Source organism: Manis pentadactyla, chromosome 9 (genome assembly GCF_030020395.1).
Source record: "Manis pentadactyla isolate mManPen7 chromosome 9, mManPen7.hap1, whole genome shotgun sequence".
Classification (NCBI taxonomy): domain Eukaryota; kingdom Metazoa; phylum Chordata; class Mammalia; order Pholidota; family Manidae; genus Manis; species Manis pentadactyla.
Genome location: NC_080027.1, coordinates 11816896 through 11835638, shown reverse-complemented (window position 1 = coordinate 11835638; position 18743 = coordinate 11816896). Strand labels below are relative to the sequence as shown.

The 18743-nt window shown below is 59.1% G+C and overlaps 2 protein-coding genes across 9 annotated transcripts in view; one reads left to right on the top strand and one right to left on the bottom strand.

Annotated features, from left to right (window-relative positions):
• The window catches only part of PC (pyruvate carboxylase), a 98866-nt gene that overhangs the window by 3548 nt on the left and 76575 nt on the right, over positions 1-18743 (bottom strand). For all 6 annotated transcript variants that reach the window (XM_036930445.2, XM_036930461.2, XM_036930437.2 and 3 more), the window contains 6 exons: positions 17509-17627; positions 12961-13123; positions 10825-11007; positions 1109-1253; positions 663-752; positions 356-577 (listed from right to left, as the gene is read on the bottom strand). In XM_036930445.2, coding sequence (XP_036786340.1) covers positions 356-577; positions 663-752; positions 1109-1253; positions 10825-11007; positions 12961-13123; positions 17509-17627 — 922 coding nt within the window. The remainder of the gene's footprint in view (positions 1-355; positions 578-662; positions 753-1108; positions 1254-10824; positions 11008-12960; positions 13124-17508; positions 17628-18743) is intronic.
• On the top strand, positions 3866-7958 carry LRFN4 (leucine rich repeat and fibronectin type III domain containing 4). Of its 3 annotated transcripts, none has more exons than XM_057506858.1 (3): positions 3866-4757; positions 4964-6513; positions 7110-7958. In XM_057506858.1, the coding sequence occupies exons 2-3, from the start codon at positions 5165-5167 to the stop codon at positions 7669-7671; spliced, it is 1911 nt and encodes a 636-aa protein (XP_057362841.1). In that variant the 5' UTR covers positions 3866-4757; positions 4964-5164; the 3' UTR covers positions 7672-7958. The 3 variants fall into 3 exon arrangements, with proteins under 3 accessions (XP_057362841.1, XP_036786405.1, XP_057362842.1); XM_036930510.2 differs by having other exon boundaries at positions 3868-4757; positions 5156-6513; XM_057506859.1 differs by lacking the exon at positions 3866-4757 and having other exon boundaries at positions 4766-6513.

The following is an 18743-nucleotide window of genomic DNA, read 5'->3' as shown; positions in this document are numbered from 1 at the left end:
CCTCTTCAGCATTCCCACCCCAATCCCTGCAGACTTCCCTTTGCTCATCTCAGGCTCTCTGCACCCCATTTCACAGCCCTCACCCCATCAGTTCTCTGCTATAATTAACTAAGAGACTGGTGTGTGGGGTATCCTGACCCCCAGCTGCCTGGGGCTCAGCTCTGTGCTCTTGTCCCAGCACCAGGCCTGGCCAGAGTGGGCACCAGTCACCGTGCTGATCAAATGCACACTATCTTGCTTGCGTCTCACTGGTTCTGCAATGTCAGCCTCTCTAGCTTGGAGAGTCTCCAGAGCCCTGGCCACACAGTACCCGATTCCTCCCAGGCACTATCCTTGTCCCAGACTTTCTGCCTACCTCCCCAGTTCTCTATGCTGAAGAGCTTGCTGAAGTTGTGGGCAACGTAGGGGGCGATCTTTTTGAGGTCGTGGGTTCGCACGCGAGTCGCCAGCAGTGACTGGTGGGCGTCTCTGAAGGTCGTGTCCATCAGCAGCAGCCCCTGGTGGTTCCGCACTGCTCTGGCAAAGCCCTGGGGCCCCTCCCGAAGCAGGATGTCTCTGAAACCAGCCAGGGGTGGGCCTAGCACAGACAAGGGCATCAGCGCCCAGCCAGCAGGCACAGCCTCCCCTTCGTCCTCCTCACCCCCAAGATGGCTGAATCTCACCTATGGGCACCGCAGGAACAACAGGGTCTGCAGGGTTTGGACTGGCCTTGACGGGGATCGGGGTGGTCGGGCCATTCACCATGACATGTCCTGGGGGGAGAGTGGGCAGAGGGTCAGAACAGGCTGGCAGGGTCTGGGCTATGAGCAGGAGTGGGCATCAGTGGGATGGAGATTCCTCCAGGTTACCTGGCCCTCCAGCTGACCCCTGACCTTTCCAAAGCCAGGACCTCCTGGGTCCAGGCAGTGGGGACCTATTGAGGGCCACATGGATGGAAAAGGGGGTTCTCTAAGAATCAGAGGGAGGATGGGCGGGGTGGAAGGGTGAGCAAAGCAGGAGGGTACAGGGCCAGGTTGAGGGCAGGGATGGGGGTGCCAGGAAGCTCTCTGGGCAGGGGGCCAGGAGCAAAGCGGCTGAAGGGGGGAGGAGGGCACACTCGGGGCCGAACCGAGGTAGTGCAGTAGCTTCTGGGCTCGGTTCTGTGCAGGCCGCAGCTGGAACAGATCTGGGTTCTCGTCGATGAACTGGGTGTCCACGGTGCCTGCCAGGAACTGCTGATTGTTGAGCACATTCTGCAGGAAGGGGATGTTGGTCTGCGGGACAGAGGTGGGTGGGAGGGTGTCACCACATGGCACAGCCACGGAAAGAAGAGGCTGAAGGTGCCCCCCAGGCCAGCACTGCTTCCCAAGTTCCCCATTAAAGCGAGCTACAGTCCCAGGCCTCCCTGCAGAGGCACTCCCCATCTCTTCACCCCCTTCGGGCTGAGTCCCCCAAGCCATCAAGGGGCTGAGCTCACTTCCCTCTCCTGCTCAGCCCAGAGAAAGTGCTGAATTCTACCCTCCTCCTTCCTCAGAGGCGGAAACCAGCACCTCCTCCCCTCCACGTGGCCTGTGCCACGCAGCGCGAGCAGCCACCTCCTGCTCTCCCACTACTCTTCTTGAAGGGCTCCCAACCTTCGGCCACCTTCCTGCCCTCCACACGCACACGCCGCGCTCTGCGGTCTCACCACGGCCCCTCACCATGGCTGACTCCAGTGGGCACTCCCCCACCTGTTTCTTGCTAACAGCTCCCACTGAACACTTTCTCCCTGGGTTTCCAACACTTCTTGCCCTCCTCCTCCTCCCCAGTCCCCGCTGGAGGCGCCTGGCACCCCTGCAGGATGGAGTTCTCAAGGCTGTCACTGGGCCTGTCCTCACACAACCCTCTCCCAGTGGCCTTGTCCTGGGCCTCCAGCTCCAGAGCCAAGACCCTAATGTCAAAATGCCTTTTGACCACCTTTCCTTGCGTGGCCCTTACACAAGCTCAAATCCTAAATAGCCTCTTACCTGGCCCTCTGCCTTGTGCTGGGTGCCTCACCGTCTGCCCTGTCACAAAACCTACGTGCCATCACCCCTGGCTCCTCCTCGCCACTAGGCAGGCCAGATGATTCCACCGCGGCCACCTCTAGGCTCTATGACCCGCTGTCTCCAGGTGTGCCTCCTGCCAGGCTTCCTCCTCATGGCCACCCACCACACTTGCCTTGTGCTTTCATATATCCACACCTTTGCACCTGTTTGGTAAGCTCTTCCTGGGAGTCTAAACTCAGAGGCCTTCTCTGACCTCACCTTCCACCCTCACATCAGGGCTGCACACACCCGGTGAGCGGCCTCATCATTTGTTGCTTGCCCACATTCCTCACCCGCCTGGGAGGGCTATGGGGGCAGGGGTGCTGTCTGAGGGGCCTGTGTCCATGTGCTCTGTGCACAGGGGCCCTCAGTTCTGCTCATTGAATGGCTTCGTGATGGCATGAAGCTGGGGCAGAGCAAGTCCAACATAGAGGCCACAAGGGGGCCAGGGAGCCGGTGCTGTGGGGTGTCCCATGACTGAGGTCACATGGCTGGGTTTCCAGTGTGCCTGTGCTTGTGCATCTCCCCATGTCACCCATTCATGATCTCTGTGGGTACTTGGTAGGGACTCCAGTCCTAGCATGTGCTGCTGGGTCCTGTTGCTCCTCTGAGCTCCTACATGTCCCCCTAGTGCTCTTATAACCTGGAGCCCTGGCTGCGGGGGGTAGGAGGGTGCCTTCCCCACCAGTGTCCCACAGGTGGTCACTGCCAACGTGGCCTTGCGCCTGTCCAGTGACAGGTCTGCCTTCCTGTCCCTGAGACTAGCTCTTACCCCTCCTAAGGAGATGGGGACATTTCAACTGGACCTAGGCATGGCATTTGAAAGAAAAACAATTAAGCCACTTAAAGAATCTAGAAGCACAGAGGGGTGAGAAGGAGCCTCAGAGGCTTCCCTGTCCCACCTGCATTTCTCTTTACAAAGGTCCCTTTTCCTCTGTAATGGTGAAAGGCTCTGTCATCCCCTCTGTGCTGTAAGATCCATGGAGGCAGAAACCAGGCCCATCTGGTTCCCCATGTGCCCAGTCTCCCACCACAGGGCAGCTCAAGATGGATGCCAGTAAGCATGCATGTTTGCAGTGAATGAAAACATTTTTGATGGGGAAAAGAGAACAAAGAAATGTCTGATACCACAGAGCACCAGAGCTGAGCTGGACTAGACACCAATGCCTTCATTTTACAAACGGGCCAGCTCAAGCCCGGGAAAGAGCAACGGTAAAAATCGCTTCCAGCTGTCCTGAGGGTGAGCATTTCCTCTCTTCTCGCCCCCACGAAGTGCCTAAGTACACGCCACTAGCCCTCGGCAGGAGAAAACTGTTTTCGTTGTTAAATAACTTGCTCAAGGTTGCCTGCTGTAGCAGGCAGGGTCAGAATTCTCTGTTCCCTGAGTTCCCACCCCACCCAGCCCCTAGGAAGGTCTGGGGAGGAGGAAAGGGGTCCAGCGGACGACTAGAAAACAACCCGAACAAGGTGGAGGCTCCCAGTTTCCCAACCGGGCGGGTCACGACGGACCAGGGTGCCCGACCAGGTTCCAAGCCCTCGGCGCTCCCACGCAAAACCCGGCTCACGGAGGCAGTAAGGCAACCACTCCACCCGCCCCCGACACACGAACCACGGGAGCCCTTTCTCAGCCGAGCCGAGCCCCTCCCGCCGCTCCCCCAAGGAAACTGGCCACACGGGTAGAAGGGGAGGAGAGCTGCCAGCGGGCGAGCAGCACCGACGCGCTGCTTCAAACAGTGCCGCCGCCTGCCTGCCGGGAAACCGCGCGGCGCAGACCAATCGGGCCGGAAGCGGAGGCCGGTTGGCTCCAGAGCGCGGGCGGGGCGGAGAGGGAGGCGTGTGCGCGGGGGCGGGGCGCCAGCCCGGAGGCCGAGCCCTCTGGGTCTCACCCTGCAGCGGACCTACCGGGGGCGCCGCCCCAGCCCCCACCCCCCGCAAGGCCCCGTGCCGGTTGGGGACCCTCCACGTGACTCGGTGATGCAGAACGGTTATGACCTTCAGCGTGTGTCTGTGAATGCGAGGGTCCCGGCAACAGGGCTGGTTTGCGTCCGGCCCTGCCTATGGGTGCGGGGACGTGTGAGTGGGCGTGTGTGGGTGTGTTGGGGAGGGTGCCCAGCGACATGTGACAAAGACTTGCGTCTCGGAGAGATGGTGAAGGGGCCCGCGAGCTGGTGCTTTGTCTGGCTGTCTGCAGAGTGACGGTCCGCGCAACGGCGGCAGGAGCCCGTACGGTGCAGGATGCTGGGGCGCCAGGGTGGCCGGGGGCGCGCGCGCCTGTGCCAGGGTGAGTGCGCTGCGGAAGCGCCGGGGGACTGCGCGGCGGGCCCGCGCCGGCCCGGGCCTCGGGCGTGACCGGGAGCCACCCGTGGGCGCTGCAGTAGCCGCGTGTCCCCGTGACCTCGGGAGCCGGCCCGGGTGGATCCCTGCGCGCCCCTCCCGTCCGCCCTCCACGTGCGTGTCCGCGGAGCGCGTGCTCGCTAGCGCGCACCCGCCTGTCTGTCGCCGCCGCCGCCGCCGCCGCGAGCAGCGCCGGGAAAAGGTGCCGAGAACCGAGTGAGCCGGGGCCGCGGGCCCGAGAGCCATGGGCCGGAGGACACGCCGCTGGCGGCCGGTCAGCCCCGGGCCTCGCCCCCGCGGGAGAGCCGCCTGGAGTCGGCAGGGGCCGGCCGGGCCCTCTGGGAGGCCGGCCCGCGCCCCCTGAGCTACGGACGCCAGGTGAGGGGGGCCACGGGGCACAGCGCGCGGGGCTGGCGGAGGAGGGGCGACGGGTCGCGGGAGAGGTTTGGGGAGCGCCTTCCCAGGCGGCGAAGAGGATGGGGGGTATGGTGATTCCTGCAGCCACCAGGAAAAGGAAGTTCCGGGACCCTCCCTGCTCTCCTGCCCACCTCCGCTTCCTGCTTCACGCCTCACCTTGTCCCTAGAGCCTGTCTCCCCCTACCTGCTTGGGAAATGTGACCTTTACTTCGGGGGCCTGGCCCTCAGGCCCTGCCTTCCTTCAGCCCTAGAGGGGCCCCTCAGGCCTCTGGCCCTGGCGCTCCGGCCCGAGGCTAGGCCCTGGGGGCAGCGGCCGCCTGCACCAGCCCCACCTGTGCCTGGGTGCCCCGTTCCCACAGGCGCCCGCCATGGCACCGCCGCTCCTCCTGCTGCTGCTGGCCAGTGGAGCGGCCGCCTGCCCACTGCCCTGCGTCTGCCAGAACCTGTCTGAATCGCTCAGCACCCTCTGTGCCCACCGAGGCCTGCTGTTTGTACCACCCAACGTGGACCGGCGCACAGTGGAACTGCGGCTGGCTGACAACTTCATCCAGGCCTTGGGGCCGCCAGACTTCCGCAACATGACGGGGCTGGTGGACCTGACACTGTCCCGAAACGCCATCACCCGAATCGGGGCCCGCGCCTTCGGGGACCTGGAGAGCTTGCGCTCCCTGCACCTGGATGGCAACAGGCTGGTGGAGCTGGGTGCTGGGAGCCTGCGGGGCCCCGTCAACCTGCAGCACCTCATCCTCAGTGGCAACCAGCTGGGCCGAATTTCGCCAGGAGCCTTTGATGACTTCCTGGACAGCCTGGAGGACCTGGACCTGTCCTATAACAACCTGCGGCAGGTGCCCTGGGCCGGCATCGGTGCCATGCCGGCCTTGCACACCCTCAACCTGGACCACAACCTCATCGACGCACTGCCCCCAGGCGCCTTTGCCCAGCTCAGCCAGCTCTCCCGCCTTGACCTCACCTCCAACCGCCTGGCCACGCTGGCGCCTGACCCACTCTTCTCCCGGGGGCGTGACGCAGAGGCCTCGCCTGCCCCCCTGGTGCTGAGCTTCAGTGGGAACCCCCTGCACTGCAACTGTGAGCTGCTGTGGCTGCGGCGGCTGGCACGGCCTGACGACCTGGAGACCTGCGCCTCCCCGCCAGGCCTGGCCGGCCGCTACTTCTGGGCAGTGCCCGAGGGCGAGTTCTCCTGTGAGCCACCCCTCATTGCCCGTCACACGCAACGCCTCTGGGTGCTGGAGGGCCAGCGGGCCACACTGCGCTGCCGGGCCCTTGGCGACCCTGTGCCCACCATGCACTGGGTTGGCCCCGATGACCGGCTGGTTGGCAACTCCTCCCGAGCCCGGGCTTTCCCCAACGGGACCCTGGAGATTGGGGTGACGGGCTCCGGGGACGCAGGGGACTACACCTGTATTGCCACCAACCCTGCTGGAGAGGCCACAGCCCGGGTAGAGTTACGGGTGCTGGCCTTGCCCCACAGTGGGAACGGCAGCGCTGAGGGCGGCCGCCCGGGGCCCTCAGACATTGCTGCCTCAGCCCGCACCGCCGCCGAGGGCGAGGGGTCGCTGGAGTCCGAGCCAGCAGTGCAGGTGACGGAGGTGACAGCCACATCAGGGCTGGTAAGCTGGGGCCCGGGGCGGCCAGCGGACCCTGTGTGGATGTTCCAAATCCAGTACAACAGCAGCGAGGATGAGACCCTCATCTACCGGTGAGGATACACTGTGCGGCCTGAGGGCCCCGCTTCGCTCCTAGCTGCCCTCCTCTGAGCTCTGCCCCACCCTCCAGGCCTGGCCGCAGGTCCTGCTTCTTTTCTGTCCCTGGGCACTACCATGTTCCCCTCCTCAGCTCCTGAGCTGCCGGGGCTGTAGCAGGAGGGGAGGGTCCAGCACCGGGGGGAGGTGAGCTGTGGCCGCAAGCTCTCCCAGGCGTGGCTGAGTGCAGGCCGCCTGTGGTTGGTGTCTGTTTAAGCCCGTAGGCTGGGCCGCACGTGCACGTTATTTCTGGCTCTGATGTGGTTCTCCACCGCCTCCTCAGCCTGCCCTGGGCCTGTGTGTCAACACACACACCTGTTTGTTCCTTTGCACTGTTTCCAGTGCCAACATGCATGCCTGTCTTAATCGCTGCCCTGTGAGGGAGCATGAGGCCCATGTGGTCCTAGAGGAGGGAGGTGTTCAGAGCTGGGACCTGGGTGCACACGGTGAGGATGGTGGGGCTGGGCTGTGAAGGGGACTCTGAGACTCTGTGGGTGGGGGCTGGAGCCTGGACCCCGATGCCTGGGCTTTGACCACCTGCCCTTGCCTGCAGGATCGTCCCAGCCTCCAGCCACCACTTCCTGCTGAAGCACCTGGTCCCTGGTGCCGACTATGACCTCTGCCTGCTGGCCCTGTCCCCCGCCGCTGGGCCTTCTGACCTCACAGCCACCAGGTTGCTGGGCTGTGCTCACTTCTCCACACTGCCAGCCACGCCCCTGTGCCACGCCCTGCAGGCCCATGTGCTGGGCGGGACCCTGACCGTGGCTGTTGGGGGGGTGCTGGTGGCTGCCTTACTGGTCTTCACTGTGGCCTTGCTGGTTCGGGGCCGGGGGGCTGGGAATGGCCGCCTGCCCCTCAAGCTCAGCCATGTCCAGTCCCAGACCAATGGAGGCCCCAGCCCCACACCCAAGACCCACGCCCCTCGGAGCCCCCCTCCTCGCCCCCAGCGCAGCTGCTCCCTGGACCTGGGAGATGCCAGTGGGTGCTATGGCTACGCCAGGCGCCTCGGAGGAGCCTGGACACGACGGAGCCACTCTGTGCATGGGGGGCTGCTTGGGGTGGGGTGCCGGGGAGTGGGGGGCAGTGCAGAGCGGCTGGAAGAGAGTGTGGTGTGAGGGGGAGTCGGCCCAGGATGGGCTGGGGAAGGGGTGGAGGGTGCAGGGTGGACAGCTGCCTGGTCTAGTGGCCAGTGCTGTCTGGGAGTCCCTCCCGGTTTTACCCTCGGTACCTCAAGCCCCTTTGTGCTTGGCAAGACAGGGGGCCCTTTCCCTGCTTCTGGCCTCCAGACAGGTGTAAGGGGACAGGTCCTTCCAACAGGTGCTCACAGTCACCAGGGCAGGGGCTGCAGCCACCAAATGCGAGTCTTGTTTTTCTTTATAATAAAATTGTTGGGGACACCTCAGTGCTAGTCTCTGGTCTCATCCTGCCAGGCTCTCTGAGAGGAGACACACGGGCTGGTGGGGGCATGCCCAGAACAGGGTAGGAGCTGGGCTGCCAGCCCTGTGGAGGCGGCCCTTGGCTACCTCATGTCTGAGCTGAGTGCTTGGGTGTGGTGCCTCCTGCCCTGAGTGGGCAGGCCTGCCCCTGGATAGCTGGACTCACTGGGTACCTGAGCCCTCTGTGCCCTGCACCTGCGTCCAGCACGATGTGGCTGGGATGTGTGGCCCCGCAGCAGCATGGGCATTACAGCCACAGTGTGAGCAGGTGGGGGATGGCACAACCCTGGGGCGAAGGACCTGGGCTGGCATTCTTAATTCAGCAGGAAGGTCCCCATGGATCCTGCTGGTGATGATCTTGTACATTATCTCTCAAGGCACCTTCTAGATTTGTAGAATGTTAGCCCATAGGGATTGGAAAAGGGCTTGGAATCCCACAGCCCTGCTGTCAGCCCACGACCCTCTGCAAAGTCCCTGTCAGGGCCACAGGCCCTGAGCAGGAAGATCTCAGCTCCCAGCTGCTCTCCTGATGTCCCCATGGCCTTGCTCTTGGCCGGTCTGGGAAGATGGAGTCAAACATTCCTTGCTGGACACTGGAGGGGCGAAACCCAGGGGTTTCTCGTACCCACATGACCACTGCCCTCTCTAGTCCCATCCCTTGGAGCCACAGCCCAGGGGTGGGGTGCCCTGCTTCCTCTGGGCCCAATCCCTGCCAGCCTCCTCAAAGGTCGCTGCTCCTGGGCTGGGAGGCGCCAGTGCCACGCACACAGACACTCCCAGGCATGTGTGGTTCTCCACCTGTGCCAGGCATACCCAGGGGCTTTAAGAACATGCAGGTGCCTGGGACCTGCTGTGGAGGGTGGCTGCCAGCACTCCAAGGCCTGTGGTGGTGCCTGGGCAGTAGCGGGACAGCACACGTGGCAAGGGGTCTGTGGGCATTTCTGTGTGAGGTATGCCATGGCCCTGGGGCAGCCCGGTGAGAGCTGGAGCAGTGTGTGTGTGTGCACATATACAGGTCAAGCTCACACACGTGGGTTTGCACGGTGTTGACACGCTCAGGTGCCTGCTCTCCTAGCTCCAGAACATACCTGAATGTGACTGAAGCGAGATCCTGATGTAAATAAATGAAGCAAGGTTCTCAACAGAGAAGAGCAGGGGAGCGCGAGCCGTCCAGGGGACCATGGAGAGAGGGCCAAGGAGGCGCAGGGCTGAGGGGGAGGCAGGGCAGCGGCATGCAGGCTGGCAGGGGCAAGGAGCTGCTGGGTGGCAGATGCAGGGTTGGCAGGAGGCTCCAGGCATGGCAGGAGCCAGGGGCCTCGTCTGGGCACACATTTGGGGGGGCCCTGGAGACCCCAGGAACCAGAAACAGGTGTCCTGCAGCTGGCCTCCCCGCCTTCCACCTCGTGGTCCCCACGGCCCTTTTCTCCCTTCTCCACCTTTAGGGCTCTAATGTAGCAGGTACTCGTGAGCCCTCCAGGCTGCAGGACAAGTGGAGGGTCCGATGGCCCAGGGTCACCAACAAGGACAACACGGAGCAACGGGCGGGCAGGTGAGGGCTGGGACAGCCAGGCCCCCCAATGGGGTCGCCATGCACATTGGCCACCCAGCCCGGAAGCAGCCCCAGAACTCCATGCCAGGAAGAGCAAGCCCCCTCAGAGAGAAGTGGGCTGAGCACATGGCGACTGACCAGGTGTCCCAAGGCTCCTCGGGATCCGCACAGGGACTGCCCAGCACCTAGGGAGCAGTGATCCCTCCAAGGTGGGCTGAGAGTAGAGGGACAGGAGAGGCCACAGCTTGCTTCCTCCTTCCCTCCCCCCACGAGCTGCTCAGAAAGGCTGCCCCCACAGGGCACCTGCAGGACACACCACAGGGCCAGGACAGGGCACTAAGGGGCCAGCAAATGGCCCCCAGGCAGGGCAGGGAGGAACAGAGAGAAGAATGCTTGGACGGCCACTAACCATGCCCCAGCACAGCCAGCGTGCAGTGGGTAAGGGTGGGCATCCTATGTGACAGATGGCCATCCTTTGGGGACCCCTAGAACTAGGGGAGGGGATCCACCTGGCAGGCACCCCTCCCAGCGGGCTGGCAGTGCAGTCCCAGGCAGGGCCCCGTTCTCCTGCTCTTCTAGCCCCCCAGAGTCTGATGACAGGGGATGCCCACGGATATGTGGGTAGCACTGGCCTCAAGAACAAGACAGTATATGGTTTCCATTTCATCTCTAGCCACAGACGTGGGTAATGGGGCCCAACCATGAGGCCAATGGGCATTTCAGGTCCTTGCACAGCACCCAGGCTGCCAGGCCCCTAAGACAGGGCCAGGCCTCTCTCTGCCGCTTTCCTTCTGGGCTGCCCCTAAAACAGTGTGCCAGGCCAGAGGGAAGGGGCAGTGAGGGCAGGAGACTGGCTCTGTGAAGCGGTCTCATCCATACGAGCTTATGCCCTAATCCAGAACATCCCCATTTTCCTGGAATTAATAATTACCTGGAGGGCTATTTAAAACATAGGCTCTGGGGCCCCACCCAAACCTGTGGGGTCAGAATTTCCAGAAGGGAGGCCTGGCAAAATGTGGATGCACACAGGCTCCAGGTGATCTAAGCCGAGAGAGCAGGAAGGAGGAGTGTGGGGCTCCCGAGAGCAGGACCCCAGATTGGCCGGGGGCCAGTGCCCCAGGAGAGCGTCTGAGGGGCCCAGTCCCAGGCCAGCCCCCAGGGACCCCGCAGGCCTGGCAGCAGCGGTGACCCAGAGCAGCAAGGAGAGAACAAGCCGTGCAGTGAAGAGGAGGGACTGAGCAAAGACGGCACCCCAAGGCAGGCAGGGCCTGCGGGCCTCCCACCTTCACGCCTCGGACTCGGAACTCGGCAAGGGCTCGGCTCATCTTGGTGGCGGCTGTGGGGTGGTCTTTGCCGTGGGCGATGACTTTGACCAGCAGGGAGTCATAATGGGGGGAGATGACGGCTCCCTGGAAGGCAGAAGCATTATCCAGGCGGATGCCCATGCCCTCTCCGCTCCGGAACACCTGCAGGGAAGGCGGCAGAGTCAGATGTGGCTCCTGCCCTGGCTGGCAATGGTGTGGGCTGGCACAGGGGCACACAGGCCATCCCCAGCTCTGGCTTGTGAAGTTCTGCTTGATTTCTACTGGTGAACCCAGGGGCTCACTGCCCTAATGACGAGCGCTGACACTAATTCCTCAAGGGGAGCTGACTGGGCAAGGGAACAAAAGAAGGGAAGGGGAGGCCACATCCTGCCAGCCCCAGGGCTCCATGCCCAGTGCTCGAGGTGACACAAAGCCCAGCAGAGCACAGAGGGGCCCCACGTAGGCAGGGCCAGCCCTGCACCTCTGGTCCCAGGGCAGGATCCCACTGACCTTCCACCCGCCTGCCTGACCAACTCTTCTCCCTTTTGGATTCATTCGTTTGTTTGCTCATTCATTCCACAGGCCTCGGTGCCCACCGCATGCCGGGTAGAGTCCCTGCTTGCACAGGGCTCCTGGCAGGTGGCGGAGGGGATACACAAGGAAATACAGAGTGGTGGCAGGGACGCGGCAGGACGGGCAAGGCCGGCCAAGAGGTTGAATACATTGACAAGTTCCCGGTGTCCCCGCTTTCCCTTCCCCTTCCTTCCAAAAGGGGAGAAGTGGAGGGAGAGGGGGAGGCCTGGGCGCGGGGGACACAGGAGCCGGGTCCTCACAGGCCCAGGCGCTGGGCGCGGGACGGGTCAGAGAAGACTCGTGGGCAGAGGGACAGGGAACGGTCTGATGGGGAGAAGGCCGCAGGGGGAGCACAGTGCTGGGGCGTCTGGGGCTAACTCCCCCACAGGAGCATCTGCCAGGGGCGGGGGTGGGGGGCGCAGGGGGGACTGGGAGAGGGAGGGACCGCCCAGCGGGCAGGGCACACACCGCACCAGGTTCCTGCTTCTATGGGACCCGGGCCTGTGCTCGATAAAAAGGAACTTGATAAAATATTTAAGGATGAGCACTCAGCCGTGAGCAGGAACTGTCAGCTAAAAATATTCTGTGGTAAACCAGGCTCAGAGGAGCCAGGCCTTGTGTGGAGGTGGAGTAAGACAGCGTCGCGCCGCAGGACGCGCAAGTCAGGGGTCTGCCCGCTGGGCCGCACTCTCACCTTGGGGCTGGCCCGCACCTCCAGCCCCGCCCTGTCCCGGACACAAAATCCTGGTGGCTGCTCTCTGCCTCCGGCCTCCCAGCTCCACCCCTTCCCTCCCCACGTCTTGCTCCTCAGAAGGCCAGTATCCGTCCTGAGTGGTTTCCAGCCTCCTCCCTGGACTCCAAAGCAGAACCTGAGCCTCCACACGTGTCCTGCTTCCTCGGGTGCACAGGCCAGATGGGGAGGCGTCAAACCAGCAGAGCTGGCGCAGCACCGCTGACGCCCAGGATCAGAGGTGTTCTTGGCCATTCTGAGACAGAGTGCCAGGCAAAAGGCACCCTGCAGAGGCCAGGTGGCTCATGCCCAAAGCCACAGGCCTCCTTACTGTCCCACCATGCCCTCTCGTCCCTTCCCTGCCTCCCACCAGATGCCCGCCTCCCTCCCTCATCCCGGGTGGACCCCGGTCGGCGACCCCCTCCACCCGGACAGCCAGCCAAGCCTCTGCTGCACACCTGGGTCCTGCGTTGCCAGCCACCCTCACCCAGGATGGAGGCAGGACAGAGGCCAGCAGCTCTGCTCTGTCTTTGGGGCTCTTGGGAGAAGCCAGATGGAGGGCCTGGGCTTCATTTCTAGGGACCCTGCATTGGGCCCCCAGGTGGCTTGCTCCCTGTTCCACATGAGTCCTTGCTGGCCGTGTGGCCTGCACATGTGGCAGTCTCTCTGTGGAAAGCACAGCTCCCACGTATTCTGAGGCAGCTTCAGAGCAGCCTGAACGTGGGCTCCTTCGTGGCCCTCAGAGCAGCAGTGTGGCGGGGAGGGCCCACCAACAGACGGAGACAGGCGGTGCTGCCGGGACGTGGGCCTACCTCAATGCGGCCTGTGTCCGGCTGAAAGCTGCGCGCAGGGTCCTCGGTGGTGACCCGGCACTGGATGGCACAGCCATTGATGCGGATGTTCTCTTGCCGCAGGCCCAGGTCAGGCAAGCTCCGGCCCTCCGCCACGTGGATCTGGGCGTGGACGAGGTCCACACTGCAGGAGCAGGGGAGGAGCATGAGGGGGGGTGGGCAAGGGGGGTGTCTGCACACAGACGGGGCCCCGGCCCGCCTGCCCAGCCCTGCCTGCTGGCTCTTCACCAGCCCAGGCAGCCAGCTCCTTCCGTCTAGTCCTGCGGCCCTGCCCTGTGCCCACTAGGGCTGGGAAATGCAGTCTGAATGAGGAGAGCGTGGCGGCCAGAGGGGGCCAGCCAGGACACCCGCACCTACCTCCTTTTTCCCTGGGGTCTCCTGCCTCCCCTAAGCCCTCCCTTGATCAAGGCTGGATTTGAAGCCTCAGGCACCCCGTTCTTGGAGTGGTACGTCCTACACTGTGTGTAGGGAGGTGCAGTTTGCAAGAGAACAGGGTTGTGAGGGCCAGGCTCACTGAAATGGGGACCACAGTGTTGTGTTGGAGGGTCCAGGCAGGTAGGTCAGGGTGCCATCCTCCAAGAGCTATGCTGCAGCCAGGGGCTTGTGTCCACGACCCCCAGAGAAGGTCTTAAGAGTACAAAGCTCTCCAAATACGCATGGCGTTATAAGCTCAGCCTCCTTGACTGCCATGTTCCTAGGGACAGCAACAATCCAAGTGGAACAGCTGTTAAAAAAAAACTCAAGGTTTTAAATGTATTGTCTCCGAGGCTTGTGGTAAGGACAGCCTGGAAACCACACTGGCAGACTGTCCTCAGTGCTTTGTATTTCCTGCTAGGCCACTTCACAGTAGTGCTGACAATTGCCACAGACTGCCACGTGACCGCGCCATGGACTAGGGCTGTGCTCTTCCCAAGCCTTCTCTCCACAGCAATGCTCTGAAAGGCTGTCACTCCTGTCAGAGGAGCCCGAGGGTCAGAGGCTGCAGTGACCTGGGAGGAACCTGCACCAAAATCTGTCCCTGACACAAAGTCCGCACTCCCCAGCAAGCAGACGTCTGTCCTCAGCAGAGCAGGCTCCCAGCGGGCTCAAGAGCAACAACAATTTCATAGCAGCACGACAGGGAAAAGTGTTGTGTGCCAGAGTATGACACTGGGTCATATCCCTGGACTTGGCTTTTGCCTCGAGAGCAGGGAGTCTGGGGGGCCTCCAGGCACCTGCTGGACACAGAGGGGCACCATGCAGCTTCCTCAGTCTCAGGTGGGTCAGGGGTCAGGGAAGGAGCTGTCAGGAGAGTTCCATGGTGGGATGGACTGGCCCAAAGCCAGGGCATAACACTCAAAATATGTATTTCAAAACAATGAAAGACCATTTTAATTGTTCATAAAAATAGGCAGTTTCTAAAAAATGTCTATATACTCAGTGCTGGAGAACAGGCGATCCAGGAGGCTAATCAGGCCCGCACTGCTCATCCTTTGCTCGGTGGCCCCACTGACGGCACTGGGCCCCGGGACCCTTCAGAGGCAGCAGTCGGAGGCACAGGCCACCTACTGTGTACTAACAGAGGCCCATGGAAGTCAGTCACCAAATTCACAGATGGTGGAGTAGTGGGCAGCCACTAGAAGTGTCTAGAAAGAATAATGGTCTGGGGGAAGGCCTTCAACAAATACTGAATTTAAAAAGTAGAATAAGAATTCTATACAAAACTTAGGTTTGAGTATAAGAACAAAGGGAAAACTGAAGGAACAAAACAGCAGCAGAATCACAGAACTCAAGAATGGACTAACAGGTACCAAAGGGAAAGGGACTGGGGAGGATGGGTGGGAAGGGAGGGATAAGGGGGGAGAGAAGTAGGGGGGTATTAAGATTAGCATGCATGGGGGGGTGGGAGAAAGGGGAGGGCTGTACAACACAGAGAAGGCCAGTAGGGATTCTACAACATTTTGCTACGCTGATGGACAGTGACTGTAAAGAGGTATATAGGGGGGACCTGGTATAGGGGAGAGCCTAGTAAACAAAGTATTCGTCATGTGAGTGTAGATTAATGTTAAAAAAAAAAAAAAGCAGTTCCTGTGTGGTGACCTCCAATGAGTTCTACACAAGAGTATAAAGGGCATATAAAAGTGTAGGCAAAGGGTCTGTTTGTGTTTATACAGAGGATCAAAGCCTAATTGGCTACCCCGAAAATGAACTAAGATACGATATGAAAAAGAACTTCCCACATCAGCACTCTCAGGAAGACTCATGCCAGAGGATGATCATCAAAAAACCCCAACAAAGATCCACGCACTGCTACAGGTGTAGATGCACTCATCCCACCAGCTCCTGGACTTGCCATGGGAATGAAGGAGATATCTAAGCTGGCCTGTGCATACAGTAAAACAACAAATTTGACTGGATCTATACTGTTGGAACTCAACCAAGAATTAGGAGAAGTGCAAATTGTAGTGCTCCAAAATCTTACAACTACAGACTATTTACTGTTAAAAGAACATATGGGATGTGAACAGTCCCCAGGAATGGGTTGTTTTAATTTATCTGAATTCTCTCAGACTGTTCAAGTTCAGTTGGACAATATCCACCATATCATAGATAAGTTTTCACAAATGCCTAAGGTGCCTAAACTGGTTTTCTTGGTTTCACTGGAGATGGCTGGTAATTACAGGTATGCTTTGGTTATGTAACTATACTCCTATTATGTTAATGTGTGTGCACAATTTAATTAGTAGTTTAAAACCTATACATGCTGAAGTTACTCTACAAGAAGATATGTCAAAGAAATAATCAATCTCCCCATGTTTTCTTCCGCCTGCTACTTCTATAGCTTTTCTTCTTCCTTCCTAATTACAACCCTTGAATAGAATTCGTGCCTCATATCAAATTTACCGAGTATCATAATTCTTCCAAGTGGTAAAGATACCTCAAGACAAATGCTGGGCATAGAAGCCACAGGGCATAAATATGCAAACAAGTAAAAAGCTAACCTTTTCAAACAATAAGGCTTCCCTCTCACTTACCAACTTCACATTTCCCTCTATGGCCCCGGAAGATGACTGGTTAGCCAGAGACGGGTAAGATTCCTCAAGGGAGGAACAACCTAAGACAGGCACAGTCGCAGGGGAGCCATCAGGTGAGAACTTGGGGATCAACAGAGGTGAGGCTTAGAACCTCACCCCCCTGTTCTGAGAGAAATCTTCTGCATACGTGGATGTTTTATTGCCCTGGTCTAGCTTGGATTAACACATAGTCTACAGGCACACACCTGATCATCTACATGTGCTCTCTTACAACACTAAACTATGTTTTCTACCTTTATCTTGTATCTACCTACCACTTCAGCATTTTATTAAAAATAATAATAATAAAGAGAGAAATGTGGTATCCACATATAAATCAAGTATAAAAATCAAATGAGTATTCATATTTGAACTGACTGTTTATAGTTCATAATGCATGAGCAAAACCGAAAGCTTCTGTGATGACTGCCCTTGTACTGTTCACCATGTAACTTATTCATTATGTAAGAATTTGTTCTACATGTAAGAACTTGTTCGTTATGCTTCAGAAGATTGGAGACTGACGAAAATTAGGCTTGGGGTGGATTAATGATTGTGCATTGAGTATTGACCCCCCTATACAGAATTTTATTGTTGTTCAACAACCATTTGATCAATAAATATGAGAGATGCCCTCACAAAAAATAAATATATATATATATGTGTATATATATATATATATATGTGTGTATATATATATATATATATATATATATATATACACACTTCCAATTGTAAAATAAATAAGTAACCGGGATGTAATGTATAGCATAAGGAATACAGTCAAAATATTGTAACAACTTGGTATGGTGATAGCTGGTACCTAGAATTATCATGTATATAAATGTTGAATCACTGTGTTGTACACCTGAAACTAATGTAATACTGTGTGTCAACTACCGTTCAATAAAAAAATAAAAACAAAAAACAAAAAAAAAAACTTAGGTTTGTATAGAAAACTCAAATTATGTCAAACTATTCAGAAAATAAAAAGGGAATGAAACCAAAAGATTTAGAGTGGGTACAGGCAACACAGCACAGGGCTGGAGAGAGAGGGCTGTGTGACCCTGGGCAGGTCTCTTAACCTTTGAGCCTCAGTTTCCTCATCTGAAAAATGGGGACAATCGGCACATTCACCTGACACACAGCGCAGCGTGGTGGGCCTCCTCAGTGTGCCGATTCTGAGGGGCAGGGCTCAATCTTGTTATTTGCTCCTTAATTCTTAACAATCACCAGGTAATGTTTTTGTGAGAAGTCAGCACCAGATCCCTGACCACATTCACCACAGAGAAGAGAGAGCTGAGCTCATGGCCGCCCTGCTCTTCAGCAGCCGCCCAATGAGACATCTTGAAACACACAGGTGACACCCCTTCCCACCCTCCAGGCCATCTACAGCTCCTGGGCCTGTCCCAAGGCCCCCCGGCCCCACGCCGTCTCCCGCGGAGCCCCAGCTCACTCGGTGATCTCCTCCGTGACCGTGTGCTCCACCTGCAGGCGGGAGTTGACCTCAATGAAGTAGTGCTTGCCATGCTTGTCCACCAGGAACTCTGCGGTGCCGGCGTTCTCGTAGCCCACCTGTGGGGCGGCTGCGTGAGCAGGGGCGGTGAGGCAGCCCCGAGGGGCTCAGTCTCCCCCCAGGGCAGTGCCACAACGGAACAGATGCAACAAGCCCTGCCCCAGGAGATGGCAGGCAGCCCACCAGCCCTACCCAGGGGGGCGAGTGCCAGAACCCACATTTGGGCCCTGCCTGGACGTCTCCCCAGGACTCCAAAGGGGGCCTCAGATGGCTGCTAGTCTGGGGCCAGACATCAGCAGAAGCTCCTACCCACCCCCAACTGGGGCTCCTCCCCCTGGAGGCCTCCTTGGTTTGGGGCACAGGTCCTCTCCTGGACTTTTCTCATCTTTGCAAGTTTTCCAGAAAGTTCCCCTCCACTCCAACACCACTTCTGGCCATGACTCCAAGAGACATCATTTGCAAGGAGCCAACCAATGATGATTCTAATTCAAAATTCAACCCTTATTCCAGTTTTACTTTGGTCCCACCAAGACCACAAGCCAGATTTTAATCCGCTCCCTCAAATCTGCTATGGAATGAGATGTGGCATAAAGCAGGAAATAAGACCAAATTCCTCATATGACGTTACCAATTCTCAACTCTAAACTAGACCCTAATCAGCTCCTCTTATTAATTGTGGCTGCAGCCTCACTGCAGAGCGCAGGCCCTGGTTTCAGTCTGGGGAAGGGTACAGAACCTTCTGCCGTCATCTCTTCCAGCAGGCTGCCTGAGGGCGTGCAGCTCTGGGAGCACAGCAGGACCAGGGCCCGGGGCAGGCAGACAGGAATGGGGGCTCTCAGGCGGGGCTCCCAGAGGGGGGCGGGGAGCCGGGGACAGGATGCTTGGACTCGAGTTGGGGTGGGGGCGGGAGGGCACAGAAGAGCAGGCAGCAGGACCCTGCTCCAGGTCTGGCCAAGGCAGGTGCTGGGCGGCCAGCCGCCATCTCCCGCCTTCACGCCCCCTGAGAGCAGAGACTGGCAAAGGGAGGACCCTAAGAGCAAAGAGGTTGCAATAAATGTGATACGCAGGGACGTGAAGAATGAGCAAGGAAGAAACGCCACCATGATGTTTCCAAATCTGGGCAGAATCTGCTGAATCTCATGCCTGTTGTCCCGGGCGTGTTGGTGCCACACAGA

Excerpts from the sequence above, each read along its gene's own strand:
- LRFN4 (XM_057506858.1), top strand. The coding sequence starts at position 5,165 with ATGGCACCGCCGCTCCTCCTGCTGCTGCTGGCCAGTGGAGCGGCCGCC. Across the intron at positions 6,514-7,109 it reads GATGAGACCCTCATCTACCG|GATCGTCCCAGCCTCCAGCC; the intron begins GTGAGGATACAC and ends CCTTGCCTGCAG.